Below are 21,636 nucleotides of genomic sequence, written 5' to 3' on the forward strand. Positions count from 1 at the left end.
ACATGCTTACGGCCAGGCAAATAGTGAATATCCTTGATGACTCCGAAGAGGCTTGTATCAATCCTAGTTACACACTGGACAGTGTGGATGCTGAAGAATCCCCTGCAGATTCTCTTTCAACACTTCGAGTTCAGGTTCGACAATCTCCACACATGGACACCTTTTGTGGTCACATGACTGCTTGCCTGATAATAGGTAGTGGAGCCACCGGAAACCTGATCCGCCTCTCCATGGCGACATATCTTGGTGCTGTTATCAAAAAGAGCTCCCAGTCAGCTCATCAGGCGGATGGTTCATCTCCCCTTAAGGTTATTGGAGAGACAAGCATGATTGATGATGACAACAAGGAATTCAGTTTCAATGGTCTTGTGGTGGAGAACCTTGCTGTTGATATTCTCGCAGGAATACCATTTATGGAGGCCAACGATATAGCTATACGTCCTGCAAAGAGGCAGATTATACTTGGTGATGGCACAATATACACATATGGCTCAGGAAAACCATCAGACAAGCATACTGTTAGAAGAGGCTGTGTGCTCAGAGCCCCGAACAAATCTGCTACCATATGGCTTGGGGAGTTTATGGAGATACCTGGTCCAGAAAGTTATTCCTCATCAGATGAGATGTTTGCCATTGAACCCCGACTTGTTACCCGCTCTGGAGCATCTACTGTGTCACCAACGTGGCCAGAATCAGATGTCCTTTCAAGTGTCTCAGGCAAACTACGGATTCCTAATCTGACAGATACGCCACAAACGCTCAAGAAGCATGAGCACTTTTGTCAGATACGTCCAGTATTCATTCCAGAAGTTCCTGTTACTGACCTTGTGGAGATATCTGAACAGACACGCACTCAAACTAAGGAAAAGAATTTCTCCAGTCCAGTCCGTATAGACCAAGACAACATCCTACCAGTGGCCACTAGATAACAATTTGCATCACTTCTCACAGAATTCGACAAGGTTTTTGACCCACACATTGAAGGGTATAATGGAGCATCAGAACCATTTGAAGCCTTCGTTAACATGGGTCTGGAACATCCTCCTCAACAAAAAGGCAGAGTTCCTCTGTATTCAAGAGACAAACTCTCTGAACTTCAACAGAAGTTTAATGAACTAGAGGATATGGGGGTGTTCGTTTGACCAGAGGATGTCGGCATTCATGTGGAATATGTCAATCCCTCCTTCTTGGTCAAGAAGTCAAGTGGTGGTTACAGACTGGTGACAGCGTTCTCCTATGTTGGCCGATACAGTGTGCCACAACCCGCACTCATGCCGAATGTGGACTCAACTCTCCGACAAATCGCCAAATACCGGTATCTGATATCCACTGACTTAACGAATGCCTTTTACCAGATTCCACTAGCCAAAGAATCCATGAAGTACTGTGGCGTAGTAACTCCATTGTGGGGTGTTAGGGTGTATGCTAGATCAGCATGCCAGGATCAGAGACAGCTTTAGAAGACCTTATGTACCGTGTGTTAGGAGATCTACTGGAAGAAGGGATTGTTGCCAAACTTGCTGACGACCTTTATTGTGGAGGTGATAGACCTGAGGACCTTCTGTTCAACTGGCGCCGCGTGTTAGAGGTACTCAAGCTCAACAACATACGACTGACTCCTCAAAGGACGGTCATTTCGCCCACATCAGCTACCATCTTAGGTTGGCACTGGCACCAGGGTTCCATCAGAGCAAGCCCTCACCGCATTTCCACTCTGGCTTCATGTCCACCTCCAGTAACAGTGCATGGACTACGATCATTTCTTGGTGCCTACAAGGTCCTGTCTCATGTGATACCTGGTTGTTCCACCCTTCTTTCCCCACTTGATGATGCAGCTGCCGGACACCAATCAAAGGATAGGTTACTATGGACTGACCAACTACTTGCAGCTTTTAAGACGGCACAGGAAGGCTTATCCTGAAACAGGTCAACAGTTCACCCATGTCCTGAGGATCAAATATGGATAGTCACTGATGGTGCTGTCAGGAAGCCAGGAATCGGCGCTACTCTATACATTACTCGTGATCAATCACTGCACACAGCCGGTTTCTTTAGTGCCAAGCTCTGCAGGCAACAGATTGCCTGGCTACCCTGTGAGATAGAAGCACTGTCCATTGCCGTTGCCACCAAGCACTTCAGTCCTTTCATCATCCAATCTAAACTGAAAGCATGTATCCTGACTGACAGCAGACCCTGTATGTTGACTTTTGAGAAATTATGTAGAGGAGAGTCTTCCGCTAGTCCATGTGTATCCACCTTCTTGTCAACAGTCAGTCGGTACCAGACTACAGTTCAAAACCTTGCCGGCTTGGCCAATGCCCCATCAGATTTTGCAAGCAGAAATGCACCAGATTGTATCGATCCCTCTTGCCAGATCTGCTCCTTTATTGAGCACACTGAGGACTCAGTTGTCAGACAAGTCTCCATTTCTGACATCTTGAATGGCACTAGTCGACTTCCCTTTACCAGCAGGCCAGCTTGGCACTCCCTTTAGGAGGAGTGCTCAGATCTTAGACGAACTCATGCTCATCTTCTCCAAGGTACAAGACCCTGTAAAAAGTTGACAGATATCAAAGATGTCAAGCGATACTTGAATGCAGCAACTATCTCCAATGATGGCTTACTTGTGGTCCGATCGTGGTCCGGACAAGGGAGTGGATTGTCGTTCCGAGACAGGTTCTAGATGGACTTATCACTGCTTTGCATATTCAGTTGGATCATCCATCAGCTCATCGGCTCAAGCAAGTATGTCACAGATACTTCTTCGCTCTGGATTTGGACAAGTCAATTGAAAACGTCACAAAATCATGCCATATGTGTGCCTGTTTGAGGAAAACACCACACGTTGTGGTAGTTCAAAGCACCAGTGATCCTCCTGAAAGTGTTGGTTTAACATTTGCATCAGATGTCATGCGACTTGAACGCCAGTTCATTCTTGTCCTCCAGGAGTGCGTGACATCCTACACTGCAGCTTGCATTATTGAAGATGAAAGCAGCTCAACCCTTTGCGATGCTTTGATGCGCCTTTGCATCGAATTCAGTCCTCTTGATGGTCCTCATGCTGATATTCGCACCGATCCTGCCCCAGGTTTCAAGAGTCTTGAGAATAATGAGGTACTTCAGCATCACAGATTGTCACTTGAAATAGGCAGAGTGAAAAACAGAAACAAGAACCCTTTTGCTGAGAAGGCCATACAAGAGTTGGAGGACGAGCTTTTATGTCAAGATCCCCTACATGGCCCAACCACTGCGACTACTCTTGCTATTGCAGTAGCTCACTTAAACTCACGCATTCACTCTCATGGTTTATCATCTCGCGAGATGTGGACACAAAGAGATCAGTTTACTCTCTGTCAGTTACATATGTCTGACAAACAGCTGATTATGGACCAACATGTTAGCCGTGCATCAAATCACACTCACAGTGAGAAATCAAAGGCTCCTTAGGGTCATCATCCTGTCACTGACCAGATTGAGATTGGTGACTTGGTATACCTCCACAATGATCGTAACAAAGCATGTGCAAGATCTCGTTATCTAGTAGTTGCCAAGGATGGCATATGGTGCAACATTCGCAAGTTTACAGGATCTCAGCTACGCAACAATTCATACAGAGTTAAACTGTCGGAATGCTACAAGGTGCCATCTTGTGTCAAGACTTCTCAGGACAAACTCACATACAATGATGCATCAGATAGTGAAGACCAACCTGATCAACTTCTTCACCTACCCTGTACCCCACAGATTCCTCTTGAAATCCTTACTCCACCTATACAACAGCCAGGATATCAGGAGCCCAACAATGTTCAGCAACCTGGCTTCACTCATATATCAGAGGAAAATGTGCCTTCTGTTCAGAGGTAGTTCCCAGCCAACGAGCAAGGCCCTCCCGTGAACACAGATGACCATGTCGTTTTAATGACTATGTTCTGGACTTTTGAATGTTATACTTCTATGTTTTGTTCCACATGACATTCAAGGGGCGCAGTCATGCCCATTGTTCGGTATGGTCTGAGAACCATCTGTGGTGTACTAATTTTCATGTATGTTTTCTGTATTCGTATCATGATAGTTACAAGCTCGCCATGAGCCATACACCCACATCACTTTGCGCTGTATTACTTTTAAAGTTTACGCGACTTAAGCCTCAAAGAGGAAAAGAAAAAGACTGTCACGCCAATGCAGGTTTGCTTGGCAGTGTAATGAGACAAGAGAGTTATTCCCCTTGGACAAATCTCAGGTGGCTGAGGCCTGGTTGCGCGGACGAGCGCATGTTCTGTTTGAGAATTAAATCATAACGAAGAGTCCTTACGTGTCTTGTTGATTCACAAGGGGTACAGTATCCCTTTACCTAAACTGGCGTTAATTAGCAAACACTGGACAGAAACCCAGTTTGCCAGATGGGCAATGTGTTCTTTTTATTAATATTTATTAAGAAATTATCATTTGATAATTATTTATTATCTCAGAGGTGTGGGCCTTTCCATACATCAACGACATGCCTGTGTCACCATTCCTCATACTAAAATACACACAATATTGACAGTTGCTTTTAAAACATATCCAAACCTCCAACAACTTAGGCCTTGCATGTACCTGACATACCATGTAAATAAATCAGATAAATACTAAAGAAAAAGAAAAATACGAGTTGACCGAATACATTTCAAGGTCAAACAAAATCAGTCCAAACAAAGGACAGATTTAATGTGACACCCCGCCGAGCGAGTAACTGGGGTCTGAGGCGCTCGACCGTGCTGCAGTGACAAAAGTACGACTGAACTTCAGCATTTTTTTACAACCATGTGACTATCTGTCTCACACACTGTCTCATGCGGTGAACCATGCATAAACTAGAACAGATGTTTTAAAAAAACAATCAAATGAACTTATAATGTCTTATTTCAGTATTTGAATATTACACCGGGGAAGGTGGAAATATGCTATGTAAACAGAGAAGGGTACGGGCGGAAATCTTTCCAACAGGCAACACGTTTTTCTTCTCCCCATTCACTGGGACTTGTTTACATTTTGAAATGTGTTTTCGTTTTCGGAGATTTATCGCACATCAGTGACAACAACACGTCCACTGCTTGTGAAGCGGCTCCGGAGAGCACACCCCAAAGTAGACCGAGCACCTGTTGCACGAGCTAGTGTCTATATGCGAGAGCGAAGCATTGTTTACATCATTACATTGATTTCCTTCACGGCTCGGCACGGAACAGGGTCATATGGCCTTTATCCGCCCAACAGTCCGAACTTATAGCGAAATTCACCCTCATATTTACTACCTGATCCTTGAGATGCATTGTCCCCCGTGTCGCCCCAATGCTGATTCTTTAGCAGTAATGGTTCCATGCACGTCAATGTTCATGCTCGCCGCTCCGAGTAGTCTGCAACAGCTGAGCGCTGGTCGGTTTGAACGCGCTCATTTGCGGCTTTATTTATCCCTCATCAGGGCAGGTGAGTTTGACAATGGGGCCCCGTGGTGGATAATTTAAACATCCGCGATGAAAAGGGAGAATAGCTCCAGTTGTTGTTAATGGCATGTATGGTATTTATTAGTTCATTGTGGTATACATTATTCATCCATGTTTCGGGCATCACGAGACCCGCAGAGGGACTATCCACGGTGCCCTGTGACTGTATAGGTTAATAATATTTAACAGAAAGTATATAGGATTGTTCGTAATTGACTTTTGATACAAATAACGAAGCAACAAATGTGAAAAAGGATCTATGGGATACATCAGACCGTCATGTTGTGCGTCGCGTTAATAAGTGATGGACTGGTTTTCTGACGCCTTCCCCTTCCTTTTCCCCCTGACAATATATACTGAACAGCAAAATAAAACCCACAACTCTGGCTTTTTCCGAAAATTGCGTTTCTTTTCCTGTTCAGCATATATGCTGACCTTAATGTACATATATTATTCACCTTCAACAACACGACTGACGAAACGCTGTGATATTCTGTCCCAGTTCAGTACACGGAGATGTTCTTGTTGCCAATCTTATTCAACACCAAGTGTTTGCGCATTCTCAGCATACAAAGGGGGCATTGGTGACGCTAAAAAAGCAGGCACACTACAACCCAAAACACCAACAGAATATGTTCACAATATCAGCCACGGAAGGTCACCAAATCAAACCACTGCACTAGCACTTGTGTGGTAACAATCCTTGGAGTTAGCGAGTTTTACACATGTTGGGAATCGAACCCGGGCCTTCGGCTTGTCGAACGGACACTTTCACCACCGGGCTATAGCCGTGCATGGCATAACTACTACAGGAGATCGTCGTGCACGGTATAAATACTACAGGAGATCGCCATGCACGGTATAAATGCTACAGGAGATATTCATGCACGGTATAACAACAACAGGAGATCGCCATGCACGGTATAAATACTACAGGAGATCGCCATGCACGATATAAATGCTACAGGAGATATCCATGCACGGTTTAACTACAACAGGAGATCGCCATGCATGGTAAAAGTACTTCATGAGATCGCCACGAGTGCCATAACGACTACTACCGGAGAACGTCATGCACGGTGTAAACACTACAGAAGATCGCCATGCGCGATATAAATACTGCAGGAGATCGTCATGCACTGTATAAATACTAGAGGAGATTGTCATGCACGATATAGCTACTACAGATCGTCATGCATAATATAATATAAATACTACCGGAGATGGTATAACTACTACAGGAGATCGTCATGCACGGATTAACTACTACAGAAGATCGCCATTCGTGCCATAACAACTACTACAGGAGATCGTCAAGTGTGGCATATCTACTACAAGGGATCGTCATGTATGGTAAAACGTCTACAGGAGATCGTGATGTATGGTAAAACGTCTATAGGAGATCGCCATGCATGGTATAACTACTACAGCAGATCGCCATGCGTGGTATAACTACTACAGATCGTCACGCACGGTACAACTACTGCAGGGGATGGCCATGCATGGTATAACTACTAAAGGAGATCGTCATGCATGGTATAACTACTACAGAAGATCGCCATTCGTCCCATAACAACTACTACAGGAGATCGTCAAGTGTGGCATATCTACTACAGGGGATCGTCGTGTATGGTAAAACGTCTACAGGAGATCGTGATGTATGGTAAAACGTCTATAGGAGATCGCCGTGCATGGTATAACTACTACAGGAGATCGCCATGCGTGGTATATCTACTACAGATCGTCATGCACGGTACAACTACTGCAGGGGATGGCCATGCATGGTATAACTACTAAAGGAGATCGTCATGCGTGGTATAACTACTACAGGGGATCGCCATGCACGGTATAACTCATGGTATAACTACTACAGGAGATGGTCATGCATGGTATAACTACAACAGATCGTCGTGCACGGTACAACTACTGCAGGAGATGGCCATGCATGGTGTAACTACTAAAGGAGATCGTCATGCAAGGTATGTAACTACTACAGGAGATGGTCATGCATGGTATAACTACAACAGATCGTCATGCACGGTACAACTACTGCAGGGGATGGCCATGCATGGTATAACTACTAAAGGAGATCGTCATGCGTGGTATAACTACTACAGGGGATCGCCATGCACGGTATAACTCATGGTATAACTACTACAGGAGATGGCCATGCACGGTATAACTACTACAGACCGTCATGCAAGGTATGTAACTACTACAGGAGATGGTCATGCATGGTATAACTACAACAGATCGTCATGCACGGATTAACTACTACAGAAGATCGCCATTCGTGCCATAACAACTACTACAGGAGATCGTCAAGTGTGGCATATCTACTACAAGGGATCGTCATGTATGGTAAAACGTCTACAGGAGATCGTGATGTATGGTAAAACGTCTATAGGAGATCGCCATGCATGGTATAACTACTACAGCAGATCGCCATGCGTGGTATAACTACTACAGATCGTCACGCACGGTACAACTACTGCAGGGGATGGCCATGCATGGTATAACTACTAAAGGAGATCGTCATGCATGGTATAACTACTACAGAAGATCGCCATTCGTCCCATAACAACTACTACAGGAGATCGTCAAGTGTGGCATATCTACTACAGGGGATCGTCGTGTATGGTAAAACGTCTACAGGAGATCGTGATGTATGGTAAAACGTCTATAGGAGATCGCCGTGCATGGTATAACTACTACAGGAGATCGCCATGCGTGGTATATCTACTACAGATCGTCATGCACGGTACAACTACTGCAGGGGATGGCCATGCATGGTATAACTACTAAAGGAGATCGTCATGCGTGGTATAACTACTACAGGGGATCGCCATGCACGGTATAACTCATGGTATAACTACTACAGGAGATGGCCATGCACGGTATAACTACTACAGATCGTCATGCAAGGTATGTAACTACTACAGGAGATGGTCATGCATGGTATAACTACTACAGATCGTCGTGCACGGTACAACTACTGCAGGAGATGGCCATGCATGGTGTAAATACTACAGGAGATCGCCATGCACGGTATAACTACTACAGGAGAACGTCATGCACGATATAAATGCTACAGGAGATATCCATGCACGGTTTAACTACAACAGGAGATCGCCATGCATGGTAAAAGTACTTCATGAGATCGCCATGAGTGCCATAACGACTACTACGGGAGAACGTCATGCACGGTGTAAACACTTCAGGAGATCACCATGCACCATGTAAGTACTACTACAGAAGATCGCCATGCGCGATATAAATACTGCAGGAGATCGTCATGCACTGTATAAATACTAGAGGAGATTGCCATGCACGGTATAAGTACTACAGGAGATGGCCATGCACGGTATAACTACATTGTACTACGTGATATAGCCATGCATGGTATAACTACTAAAGAAGATGGCCATGCATGGTATAACTACTACAGGAGATCGCCATACATAGTATAACTACTACAGGAGATCGCCATGCATGGTATAAGTACTACAGGAGATGGCCATGCACGGTATAACTACATTGTACTACGTGATATCGCCATGCATGGTATAACTACTAAAGAAGATGGCCATACATAGTATAACTACTACAGGAGATCGCCACCATGGTATAAGTACTACAGGAGATGGCCATGCACGGTATAACTATTACAGGAGATCGTCATGTATGGTAAAACGTCTATAGGAGATGGCTATGCTTGGTATAACCACTACAGGAAATCGTTATGAACGGAACAACTATACTACTATAACTACTACAGGAGATCGCCATGCATGGTATAACTACTACAGGAGATCGCCATTCACGGTTTAAATACTACAGGAGATACCAGGCATGTTGGAGATCGTCATACACGGGAAAACTACTATAGGAGATCGACATGCACGTTTCATGCCGCTTTTTGCTATGTCACCGTTGAGGACACCCAAAATGGGATAGATGATATGATTTATTGAAGACTCTAAAATCTGAAAGTAGGTGACATCGACAGAAGAACATGCAGGGCACATGAACGGTCATAATCTGACTTTATGTCAACACGCAACCTGGGCTCGCTGGCACAAAGCGGACTGACACTCCCATTCTCCAACATAGTCGTAGCGCTATTTAAGTTCACTCTGTGCAAGCGGGCCCCTGCAAATCAGTGAAATTGCGATAAGTCAAGTATAATTGCAATGTCTCAGAGCAAGCAGAATGCAACATTTGTGTGGTGAATGACATTGTAAGTTATATACACAGTGTCACAGCATAGCGTTTATTCTGAGCGTTTGTTTTATTATCAAGGCATTTCAAGTTGACAGTCAAACAGCATGAAGCTAGGTCAGCGACATAAATCACTGACCTAAATTCTACCTCATATATGTCTGACATGTTTGTTAAATGGGATTGAGAGGTCGAAGTCGATCCCTGAATAAGATGAATGACTTAATTATGTCTTAACGCAAGTGCAGCCTGTATAGCAGAGGCTGCTCACCTTACAAGCCGCTGTAGAAATGTTGCCGATTTCGATTGTGAAAAACTACACCGGAAACATTCAAGGGTCACCTCATTCTTTCATATTACTATGTAGAAAATAAAAGTATATCCGTACTGGCAGTATTTTAGTAAAAGATATCAAGATTGTAAAACTTCCCTTGACAACACAAGTGGGCCTGTACAATGTATTTCTGTTATTCAAGTATTGCTCAGTGAGTGAGCTGATCTATCTGTAACAGTGAGTGAGTGAGTGAGTTTAGTCTAACACAGCTTTCGCAATATTCCACCAATATCAAGGCGGGGTACTGGTGAGCTCAGCAAACAACTCCTTCACATTTCTCCAGAAAATGAAACCTGAGGCAACCAATGCCGCCTTCATTTAATCTTTTAACATTACAAACAGGGCTTGGAGAAAGGATGGAAATTGCGATTCAACTTGTTGTTGTTGTTTCAGAAGCTGGGTATAAATTATTTGTAGCTAAATACTTGTTCAGTTTCGTATAATGTCGTCATTTTAACGACGGTGCGGATGTAACAGGTAATCAACCAGCAGGATCGGATGTTCAGACTCGCTGACCCAGGGACGCAGCTACCATTATAAAAAAAAAAGCCTGGGCTTACATATGGCTGTTGCTAAAAAGTGTTCAGGGTCGCTGACCCAGGGACGCAGCTACCATTATAAAAAAGCCTGGGCTTACACATGGCTGTTGCTAAAAAGTGTTCAGACTCGCTGACCCAGGGACGCAGCTACCATTATAAAAACGCCTGGGCTTACACATGACTGTTGCTGAAGAGTGTTCAGGCTCGCTGACCCAGGGACGTAGTTACCATTATAAAATAGCCTGGGCTTACACATGACTGTTGCTAAAAAGCCCTCAAAACTATCTAAACAAAACACTATCTGAATCTAAAGTTTTCACACCTACTCTTACACGAAAATGTCGCAAAGATCGATGTTCTTGGTATCAGTCACCAGGCTGTATGTTCAAGGTCGTTCGCGTATATGCTATACTAGGATATGCATCAACGGCACCATCCTCGATATCTCCAGGGTATACGTTCCGATAAGTCTCCACTATACCCTGGACGAATCTACGGCTCTGCCCGATAAATTTATTACCTCCCTTGGCTGGCTCCGCCTTCTCACAGTAGCCAATCAGCTAGGCCGCCATCATAACCGAGCTTGCCAGTGTCAACAAAGGTAGCGGTCGCAGTGCGACTCAGATTTTAGGGAAATCATACAAACAAATTGACAGGTCCGAAACTTTAAAACAACATATGCAAGAACTCCTTCTACCTCTTCCAGATAACCTCTGCATTGTTTCTGTTGCCAAGTATAATCGGTTAGATAATTCAAAAAACGAAAGTGAGTTGTGATTGGTTCGCTCAACTTCCCAGCGTAGACACCTGATTGGATCAAAAGACAGTCAAGGGAGGTAATAAATTTATCTGGCACAGCCGTAGATGCGTCCAGGGTATAGTGGAGACTTATCGGAACGTATACCCTGGAGATATCGAGGATGCAACGGCACGCGCGTAGCAAGCTTTTTTCGTGTAAGCCCGATAGGTTACTCATATATCTATAATCTCAGCGAAAATGAATTTCTCCATCCCCTTGGGGAACCAACTGCAACTGCAAACCTTATACAGATGAATTGTGCGAGGATAGTGCACCATACTGCTTAAAGGCATTTGCAAATATCGCGCATTTGAACAGTTGTGTTTTTGAGTAAAGTTTCATTAAGAGTTGGCCAATTAACAGAAGTTGCAGTTTACAGAATTAATACCTATAAACTTTTCAACGTTACGAATACAATGCATTAGTTCATGTGTAAACAGTACCTTTAGACAGAACAGAATATTTTGCAACAACTGACAGAAGGAAGTGGGTACATTTACATGAGTGAGTCTAAACATTTGATGGGTAGTATAGGTGGAATATTGCTGCGATGAAAATAAGAAAATAAAGGATCTGATCACGACAAGCATCGGCTTCTTGTCACAGATCACAGGGGTCAAACCCCAGAGAGTGATTTCTCAACACTTGTGAGTGAGTTAGCTTAGGTTCACGCCGCTTTTAGCAAAGTTCCAGCAACATGACGGGGTCGGACACCAGAAATGGGCGTCACATCTTGTACCCATGTGGGAAATCGAACCCGGGTCTCTGGTGTGACGAATGCTTTAACCACTAGGCTGCCTCAACGCCCTCTGTTTCATGGAAGTTCATTTTCAACCTGTCTTAAGTGACGTGGAAAATATATTATATTTGCATCTGAGAAACCTTTGAAGCAATTTCAATTTGGACAATAAGCAAGAAAACCAGTTGAAGTATATAGAAGGACAATGAACTCCTTAACCACAAGGCTACACCAACGCCACCTCTAACAGTGAACGTCTCCTGACAGACGTGAGTGGCACTTGTCATTAGGCAGTCCGTATCTTTTTCTGGGTTTCCCATGCCATCTCCAGCCCGAAAGTTCGTTCCCATGTGAAATACTGAAATGTGTACACATTTGTTTTCCCTTTAGGTGTGGAAATTTACACAGATGTGTCCAAAAAAGGTCTCTTACCGTGCACACCCATACAGAAATCTAGGTGAACACCGTGGATTAATGTAAAGACTGAACTGAGTTGCTAAGTCATCTACATTTTTAAATTTATTAAATATGTTACCAAAATATTAATGGATACAATTAGAAAAAGAAAAATACGGATGCCCCCACAGAGTAACATCAGACTTACCGTCATAAATGCTGCTGTTGGTGGGCGCTACCTCAGTTACCCGGATGACAACGCCCCGACCGTCTATTTCTCTTCCCGCAATCCTTCCCAGAAGGAAGTTTTCTTCAATTTCTTCCGTTTCCTGTGAACAAGCATGAGTAAATCGATTAAGGTCAATAAAGGTATATAAAGCTTAGACGGAGTTTGCCCCGCAAAACTTGCAGTTCTAAAATAGATCCTCGTCCGTCAAACAAAGCTTTGTGCCCGAAAGTGAATATGGCTTCACGCAGCTGTTCCATCGCCCTCATGAACGAGGTTCACTTTAACATCGCCTCTCCTTTGTCTCAGTCAGATGGAGACTCAAAACTAGAAATCGAACGGCCGAACTTTTCATAATGCTCATCGTATTCAGTCACTCTGTTGTTTTGAAAGGTAACATTATTGTTATTATGTGTTATTATGATTGATTTTACGCCACTTTCAACACCATACCAGCAATATCACAGCGTGGGACACCAGAAATGGGTTTCACACCATGTACCCACTGTGGGGATGAAACCCGGGTCCTCAGCGTCACGATTAAACGCAGCAACCACAAGGCCCCCGCACTACCTCCTAATTATCAAGAAATTTGGTATGGTGAATAATAACACACTTAACGTGGAAATATATTATACTGAGTATGTGTATGCAATGAAATTTATATCCTGGCTTGACAACGCAGCAGCAAGTGCACAGAACACACATACATAATATCCCCCATAAATGTCACCCCGTAACATCGTGACAGTTGACACTAAATTACACTCAACCTCAAAACCGTGCCAGCCAACAATTACTTCTAAGGGTAAGTACAGTCAGGAAAACAAAGTCCTTTTGTTGATCACCAGTCTTCTCCAACAAATTGAGATTACTGCCTATCACTCTCGCTTGTTATCTGCGATCCTCTTATCAAAACTTTGTCACTTACTGCTGTGTCACCTGCGTCCGTCAACTCCATGTCCTAACTACGTCGTGACACGCGAGGAACTTGTCTGTCCTTTATGACATTTGCAAACTCAGAAAAGTCGTAAAAACCCGTCTTTATGACATTTGCAAACTCAGGATATGTCATAAAACCCCGTATTTCAATGTCAGTTTTGGGGTGAAGAGCTGCAATAATTTTTTTTATCCAAATCGCTCGAGTTGAAACAAAAATAAATACAGGTCACCACAAGGTTAGCAAAACACGGAGATACATATTTGTATTGACTTGAGACACTGTCATCTGCGACAATCAACAATGTGGATTTGCCCTTGGCGAAACTGTTCTTTTCCCGTACTTCCTTAATGATAAATGTTACACGGACTATACAACCGAACCTTGTTTAACCGGACAACTGCGCTTCTTCAAATAATGTCCGGATAAACGAATCTCCGGGCACCCGAACCACTTGCACGCTTTTTTCAGAGAGCAAATAATGAATTAGTGAGTATGGCTTTACGCCGATTTGAGCACTATTCCAGCAATATCACGGTGGGGGTACACCAGAAATGGGATTCACACATATTGCATCGCCGTGGGGAATCGGACCCACGTTTTCAGCGAGACGCTTTAACTAAATATAGTGAAATGCATGAACTTTGTTATGTATTTCGCTGTTAAAAGCTGTTTCTTGTCCCTTCGGGGAATTCATGCGAATTTAAGGACAGCGAGACAAACCTGAAAATAGCTCCATTTCAGAAAAAAAAAATGATATCGATGATTAATCGAAAACTTTCTCAAAATATGTAAACAATATTTACTGAAATTCTGAATAACATTTCAAAGGACTACATAAACAGATACATGAATCCTGCTATTTTTTATTTGTGATTTGAATCTTTAATGACACGAGTGAATTAACACGTATCACGTGATACCCAACGTTGCATGCGGGAGGGTAAATAGTCAGACGAGGGGATCGGATTTGCAGGGTTCCAATATATATAGATATAAATATATGAAGCAACTCCTTATGAAAGTCACTGACGTGACATATATGCAGAAGCGAATGAATGAATAAATTTGAAATTTAATGCTAATGCAAAAGTCACTGAAATAATCCAACGACCGCCTGATTTACATACAGACCGCTCTCGCCTACCGGACACGTGGTACCTGATCAGCATGAAAGTCGTTCTTGTCCATGTCGGGGGGCAGTGCTGTCTCCATTCACACACCCATTTTTCAATGTGACACTAACCTTGTCAGCCTATCTTAATGTTGATATGCAGGTCAGAGGAACAATATGTTGTATATCGTGTGTAATGATATCGTGATCGAGTTCGATTTTACACCGCTAACAGCAATAGTCCAGCAATATCCTGAGGAGGAGACACCACAATTAAGTTTTTCACATTGTACCTATATACCTGGAACCTGATTATTCAAAGTGATGAGCCAACGCTGTGATACAAAACTTGCGATGCCCAGAACACGTGTGTACCTGGGCCCACATGCTCAAAGCGATCTTAGCGCTACGACTATCTTAAGCCTATTTTGGAGAATGGGAGTTACAGTCATTGTAGCGCTAAGATCGCTTTCTGCAAGTGAGCCCAGCAGTTCTCCCACGTCTGTCTGAATGTTCCATTTGTTTATGAATGGTGTTATTGTTCTTATCACACCTGCGGTTTATTCTCTCGTTCTCCGTTATTAATAGAGACTCACGAGTGAGTGAGTGAGTTGAGTTTTACGCCGCACTCAGCAATATTCCAACTATATGGAGGCTGTCTGTAAAAAATAATCGAGTCTGGACCAGACAATCCAGTGATCAACAAGATGAGCATCGATCTGCGCAATTCGGAACCGATGACATATGTTAACTAAGTCAGTGAACCAGACCACCCGATTAGTCGCCTCTTACGACAAGTATAATCGCCTTTCAGGATGTGGTGCCAACAAATCCAGAATCACATTGGAACGCAACAGACACATGGGACTTTTGAGAGATGAACGTTGTCATAAGTTTCTTTTGACTGGGAAGAAACATTCCTCAAATTCACACTTATATCAAGCACAGTCTCCGAATTAAATACCAGATCGACTTCTTTACAATTCTCACAGTTATGCATACTTGCTATCATGAATGGACGAGCATGTGTTTCCCGTTAACCGAAGTCTTGGTTGTGTCACTTTTTGAAAAGGATACCGTGATACAAAAAAACCGTTGTGCTATGACTGCCAAAGTCTATGTTAACGTATGGGTGATAGAGTGAGTTTGTTTTTACGCCGCTTTTAGCAATATGTCAGCAATACCACGGCACGGTGAAACCAGAAATGGTCTTCACACATTTTGCCCATGTGGGGAGTAGAACCCGGGTCTTTGGCGTGATGAGCGAATGCTTTAACCACTAGGCTACCCCACCGCCCTTGTTATGGTATTACGTTAAGGTCACCAAAGCGCTAACATCGCTTTAAAAAACAACACTCTGGCTTACAGACATACTCTGGCCAGCAGTGCGCACTCACATCACGCTCTCCAATACACACAATACCTGCACTGACCTGCCTGTTTTCAGAACCCTGGGATCCACCCCAGCAGATACTGGCGTCACACAGAATCATTGGGGAAACCTACCAATCGAGCTGTAACAGACCGAACGGGATGTTCTTGACCCTTCTGCCCATTTTTCTGTAGGCCGATCGGGCTATATTTCATCATTATTTCATCATTTTTCGAATTAATACACAGACTTTTAATTTCCACACGAAATGATTTCATAGATCTTAGACATGAATTTCTTTAGGAACACATTTGTGCATAGATTTTCCTTTTGACTAAAACTGAATATCTATGCCATTAAGTGAAACTCGTCAAAACTATTACAGACTTATATTCAGTTAGCAAAATCTATACTTTCTCAAAATTTTCAAAAAAAAACTTGGATGATGTATCCTTGTGCGGAAATGGACCACATCAATATATTTAATAAATATCATCATAATAACCCAATCGGACTAAAGAAAAGTAGGCAAAACGCCCTTTAATATCTCATTTGGCCAATTGTGTGCCTCCTCGGTAGGTTTCCTCAACCTGAATCATGCTGGATATCAGATGGATCATTTACTGACCGTGGCTTGTCTTGTCTTGATGGCTTATCTACGGCATCGGTGTAATGCACCTTATTTTAGGTCTGTTCACTTCCTCAATTTAATCCATGCGTCTCAAAATATCAAACCACCCCCAAATGGAAATTTATTCGTCGTTTTCAGAAGGGTCTCCCTGACCCCAAAGAACAGAACATCCGGGTCGTCTGCACGGAAATCTCGCTGGAAACAGGTCTGAGACGATTAAAACACAAGTGCATTTTAACACAAGTGCATTTAACACAAGTGCATTCAACACAAGTGCATTTTAACACAACCTGTCCTCGTCTTGCTGTTCTCTTCATAGCTCTCCTGGATTTAATTTTGAACCTGCCTTTCCACAACTCCACCCACTACCCTAACTTTCAGGACATCCTTAATGTGGTATTTGCCATGAAATTCTGAAATTATAAAACAGAAAACTTCAACCCCAAATCGTTGTTGATATGAATTATTGCCAAGGGTTTGTTAAATGTTTACTGAACTGAATTAAACTGGATATACTAAATCGTATCATTGTTCGCCATCCCTCTGCAGGGTGAATCATAGGCGGATCCAGTTGTCATCGTATCCCAATTGCGCCTGATGTTGATCACTGGACTGTCTGACCCAGACTCCAATATTTACAGACCGCAAACATATAAATGAAATGTAGCTGACATCAAAGTAAAAAACTGTCCTTATCTCAACCCCACTCCATCCACCCAGCTCGCCATCCACTACTGTAAAGGACCAGACCTGAGGTGAAATATTTTTGAACGCCAAGTTAAACTGCATTCTACCTGTCATCTCATGTTCCTTCCCTGTGACCGTGACCTCGCATACAACTATATTACGAGGTCAGTGGTTCAAGTTCCGCTGGCTGTTACAGATAGGTTTCTGAGGTGTCAATACTGACGTGGACATCAAGGTTACAGATAGGTTTCTGAGGTGTCAATACTGACGTGGACATCAAGGTTACAGATAGGTTTCTGAGGTGTCAATACTGACGTGGACATCAAGGTTACAGATAGGTTTCTGAGGTGTCAATACTGACGTGGACATCAAGGTTACAGATAGGTTTCTGAGGTGTCAATACTGACGTGGACATCAAGGTTACAGATAGGTTTCTGAGGTGTCAATACTGACGTGGACATCAAGGTTACAGATAGGTTTCTGAGGTGTCAATACTGACGTGGACATCAAGGTTACAGATAGGTTTCTGAGGTGTCAATACTGACGTGGACATCAAGGTTACAGATAGGTTTCTGAGGTGTCAATACTGACGTGGACATCAAGGTTACAGATAGGTTTCTGAGGTGTCAATACTGACGTGGACATCAAGGTTACAGATAGGTGTCTGAGGTGTCAATACTGACGTGGACATCAAGGTTACAGATAGGTGTCTGAGGTGTCAATACTGACGTGGACATCAAGGTTACAGATAGGTTTCTGAGGTGTCAATACTGACGTGGACATCAAGGTTACAGATAGGTTTCTGAGGTGTCAATACTGACGTGGACATCAAGGTTACAGATAGGTTTCTGAGGTGTCAATACTGACGTGGACATCAAGGTTACAGATAGGTTTCTGAGGTGTCAATACTGACGTGGACATCAAGGTTACAGATAGGTTTCTGAGGTGTCAATACTGACGTGGACATCAAGGTTACAGATAGGTTTCTGAGGTGTCAATACTGACGTGGACATCAAGGTTACAGATAGGTTTCTGAGGTGTCAATACTGACGTGGACATCAAGGTTACAGATAGGTTTCTGAGGTGTCAGTACTGACGTGGACATCAAGGTTACAGATAGGTTTCTGAGGTGTCAATGCTGACGTGGACATCAAGGTTACAGATAGGTTTCTGAGGTGTCAATGCTGACGTGGACATCAAGGTTACAGATAGGTTTCTGAGGTGTCAATACTGACGTGGACATCAAGGTTACAGATAGGTTTCTGAGGTGTCAATACTGACGTGGACATCAAGGTTACAGATAGGTTTCTGAGGTGTCAATACTGACGTGGACATCAAGGTTACAGATAGGTTTCTGAGGTGTCAATACTGACGTGGACATCAAGGTTACAGATAGGTTTCTGAGGTGTCAATACTGACGTGGACATCAAGGTTACAGATAGGTTTCTGAGGTGTCAATACTGACGTGGACATCAAGGTTACAGATAGGTTTCTGAGGTGTCAATACTGACGTGGACATCAAGGTTACAGATAGGTTTCTGAGGTGTCAATACTGACGTGGACATCAAGGTTACAGATAGGTTTCTGAGGTGTCAATACTGACGTGGACATCAAGGTTACAGATAGGTTTCTGAGGTGTCAATACTGACGTGGACATCAAGGTTACAGATAGGTTTCTGAGGTGTCAATACTGACGTGGACATCAAGGTTACAGATAGGTTTCTGAGGTGTCAATACTGACGTGGACATCAAGGTTACAGATAGGTTTCTGAGGTGTCAATACTGACGTGGACATCAAGGTTACAGATAGGTTTCTGAGGTGTAAATATTGACGTGGACATCAAGGTTACAGATAGGTTTCTGAGGTGTCAATACTGACGTGGACATCAAGGTTACAGATAGGTTTCTGAGGTGTCAATACTGACGTGGACATCAAGGTTACAGATAGGTTTCTGAGGTGTCAATACTGACGTGGACATCAAGGTTACAGATAGGTTTCTGAGGTGTCAATACTGACGTGGACATCAAGGTTACAGATAGGTTTCTGAGGTGTAAATACTGACGTGGACATCAAGGTTACAGATAGGTTTCTGAGGTGTCAATACTGACGTGGACATCAAGGTTACAGATAGGTTTCTGAGGTGTAAATACTGACGTGGACATCAAGGTTACAGATAGGTTTCTGAGGTGTCAATACTGACGTGGACATCAAGGTTACAGATAGGTTTCTGAGGTGTCAATACTGACGTGGACATCAAGGTTACAGATAGGTTTCTGAGGTGTCAATACTGACGTGGACATCAAGGTTACAGATAGGTTTCTGAGGTGTCAATACTGACGTGGACATCAAGGTTACAGATAGGTTTCTGAGGTGTCAATACTGACGTGGACATCAAGGTTACAGATAGGTTTCTGAGGTGTAAATATTGACGTGGACATCAAGGTTACAGATAGGTTTCTGAGGTGTCAATACTGACGTGGACATCAAGGTTACAGATAGGTTTCTGAGGTGTCAATACTGACGTGGACATCAAGGTTACAGATAGGTTTCTGAGGTGTCAATACTGACGTGGACATCAAGGTTACAGATAGGTTTCTGAGGTGTCAATACTGACGTGGACATCAAGGTTACAGATAGGTTTCTGAGGTGTAAATACTGACGTGGACATCAAGGTTACAGATAGGTTTCTGAGGTGTCAATACTGACGTGGACATCAAGGTTACAGATAGGTTTCTGAGGTGTCAATACTGACGTGGACATCAAGGTTACAGATAGGTTTCTGAGGTGTAAATACTGACGTGGACATCAAGGTTACAGATAGGTTTCTGAGGTGTCAATACTGACGTGGACATCAAGGTTACAGATAGGTTTCTGAGGTGTCAATACTGACGTGGACATCAAGGTTACAGATAGGTTTCTGAGGTGTCAATACTGACGTGGACATCAAGGTTACAGATAGGTTTCTGAGGTGTCAATACTGACGTGGACATCAAGGTTACAGATAGGTTTCTGAGGTGTCAATACTGACGTGGACATCAAGGTTACAGATAGGTTTCTGAGGTGTCAATACTGACGTGGACATCAAGGTTACAGATAGGTTTCTGAGGTGTCAATACTGACGTGGACATCAAGGTTACGGATAGGTTTCTGAGGTGTCAATACTGACGTGGACATCAAGGTTACAGATAGGTTTCTGAGGTGTCAATACTGACGTGGACATCAAGGTTACAGATAGGTTTCTGAGGTGTAAATATTGACGTGGACATCAAGGTTACAGATAGGTTTCTGAGGTGTCAATACTGACGTGGACATCAAGGTTACAGATAGGTTTCTGAGGTGTCAATACTGACGTGGACATCAAGGTTACGGATAGGTTTCTGAGGTGTCAATACTGACGTGGACATCAAGGTTACAGATAGGTTTCTGAGGTGTCAATACTGACGTGGACATCAAGGTTACAGATAGGTTTCTGAGGTGTAAATATTGACGTGGACATCAAGGTTACAGATAGGTTTCTGAGGTGTCAATACTGACGTGGACATCAAGGTTACAGATAGGTTTCTGAGGTGTCAGTACTGACGTGGACATCAAGGTTACAGATAGGTTTCTGAGGTGTCAATACTGACGTGGACATCAAGGTTACAGATAGGTTTCTGAGGTGTCAATACTGACGTGGACATCAAGGTTACAGATAGGTTTCTGAGGTGTCAATACTGACGTGGACATCAAGGTTACAGATAGGTTTCTGAGGTGTCAATACTGACGTGGACATCAAGGTTACAGATAGGTTTCTGAGGTGTAAATATTGACGTGGACATCATGGTTGTCTTCATTATTTGATTGATCACGAACCGACTTTCCAACTACACCATACCCCGGTCATACTGCCACCGTTTGTCCAGGAGAAAATATTGCATTATGTCTAGGGTGGTGTTATTGGTTGTAGGAGAAAAGTCATACTATGTCGAATTATTAGTCTCATTAACTTATTCAGAAAATTACCTACTTTTCAACCGAATTTTCTCGTTTGAAGATGAAAACAGACATCACAACTCTGGTTACACTGAATGTCACGTCCTTATTTCATAAGAAAATGAATTTACAAATGCATTTTAATTTTAAACTTAATAACATTCTACTTCTGTATTTTATGGCGA

At 43.2% G+C, this 21,636-nt stretch overlaps 1 protein-coding gene across 3 annotated transcripts in view; it reads right to left on the reverse strand.

Moving 5' to 3' along the window:
- LOC137268672 (uncharacterized) overlaps positions 1–14,942 on the reverse strand; it is a 28,059-nt gene extending 13,117 nt beyond the window's left edge. Inside the window, exons 1-2 of one of the 3 annotated variants that reach the window (XM_067803261.1) lie at positions 14,836–14,942; positions 12,717–12,837 (exon numbers count right to left, since the gene is read on the reverse strand). In XM_067803261.1, the coding sequence (XP_067659362.1) occupies positions 12,717–12,837; positions 14,836–14,889 (175 nt within the window). In that variant the 5' untranslated portion in view covers positions 14,890–14,942. Of the gene's footprint in view, positions 1–5,291; positions 5,478–12,716; positions 12,838–13,665; positions 13,729–14,835 lie in introns of those variants that run through there. The other 2 variants (XM_067803262.1, XM_067803263.1) reach the window with 2 other exon arrangements.
- Positions 14,943–21,636: the final 6,694 nt, after the last annotated feature.

This window comes from Haliotis asinina, chromosome 16 (genome assembly GCF_037392515.1).
Source record: "Haliotis asinina isolate JCU_RB_2024 chromosome 16, JCU_Hal_asi_v2, whole genome shotgun sequence".
NCBI lineage: Eukaryota > Metazoa > Mollusca > Gastropoda > Lepetellida > Haliotidae > Haliotis > Haliotis asinina.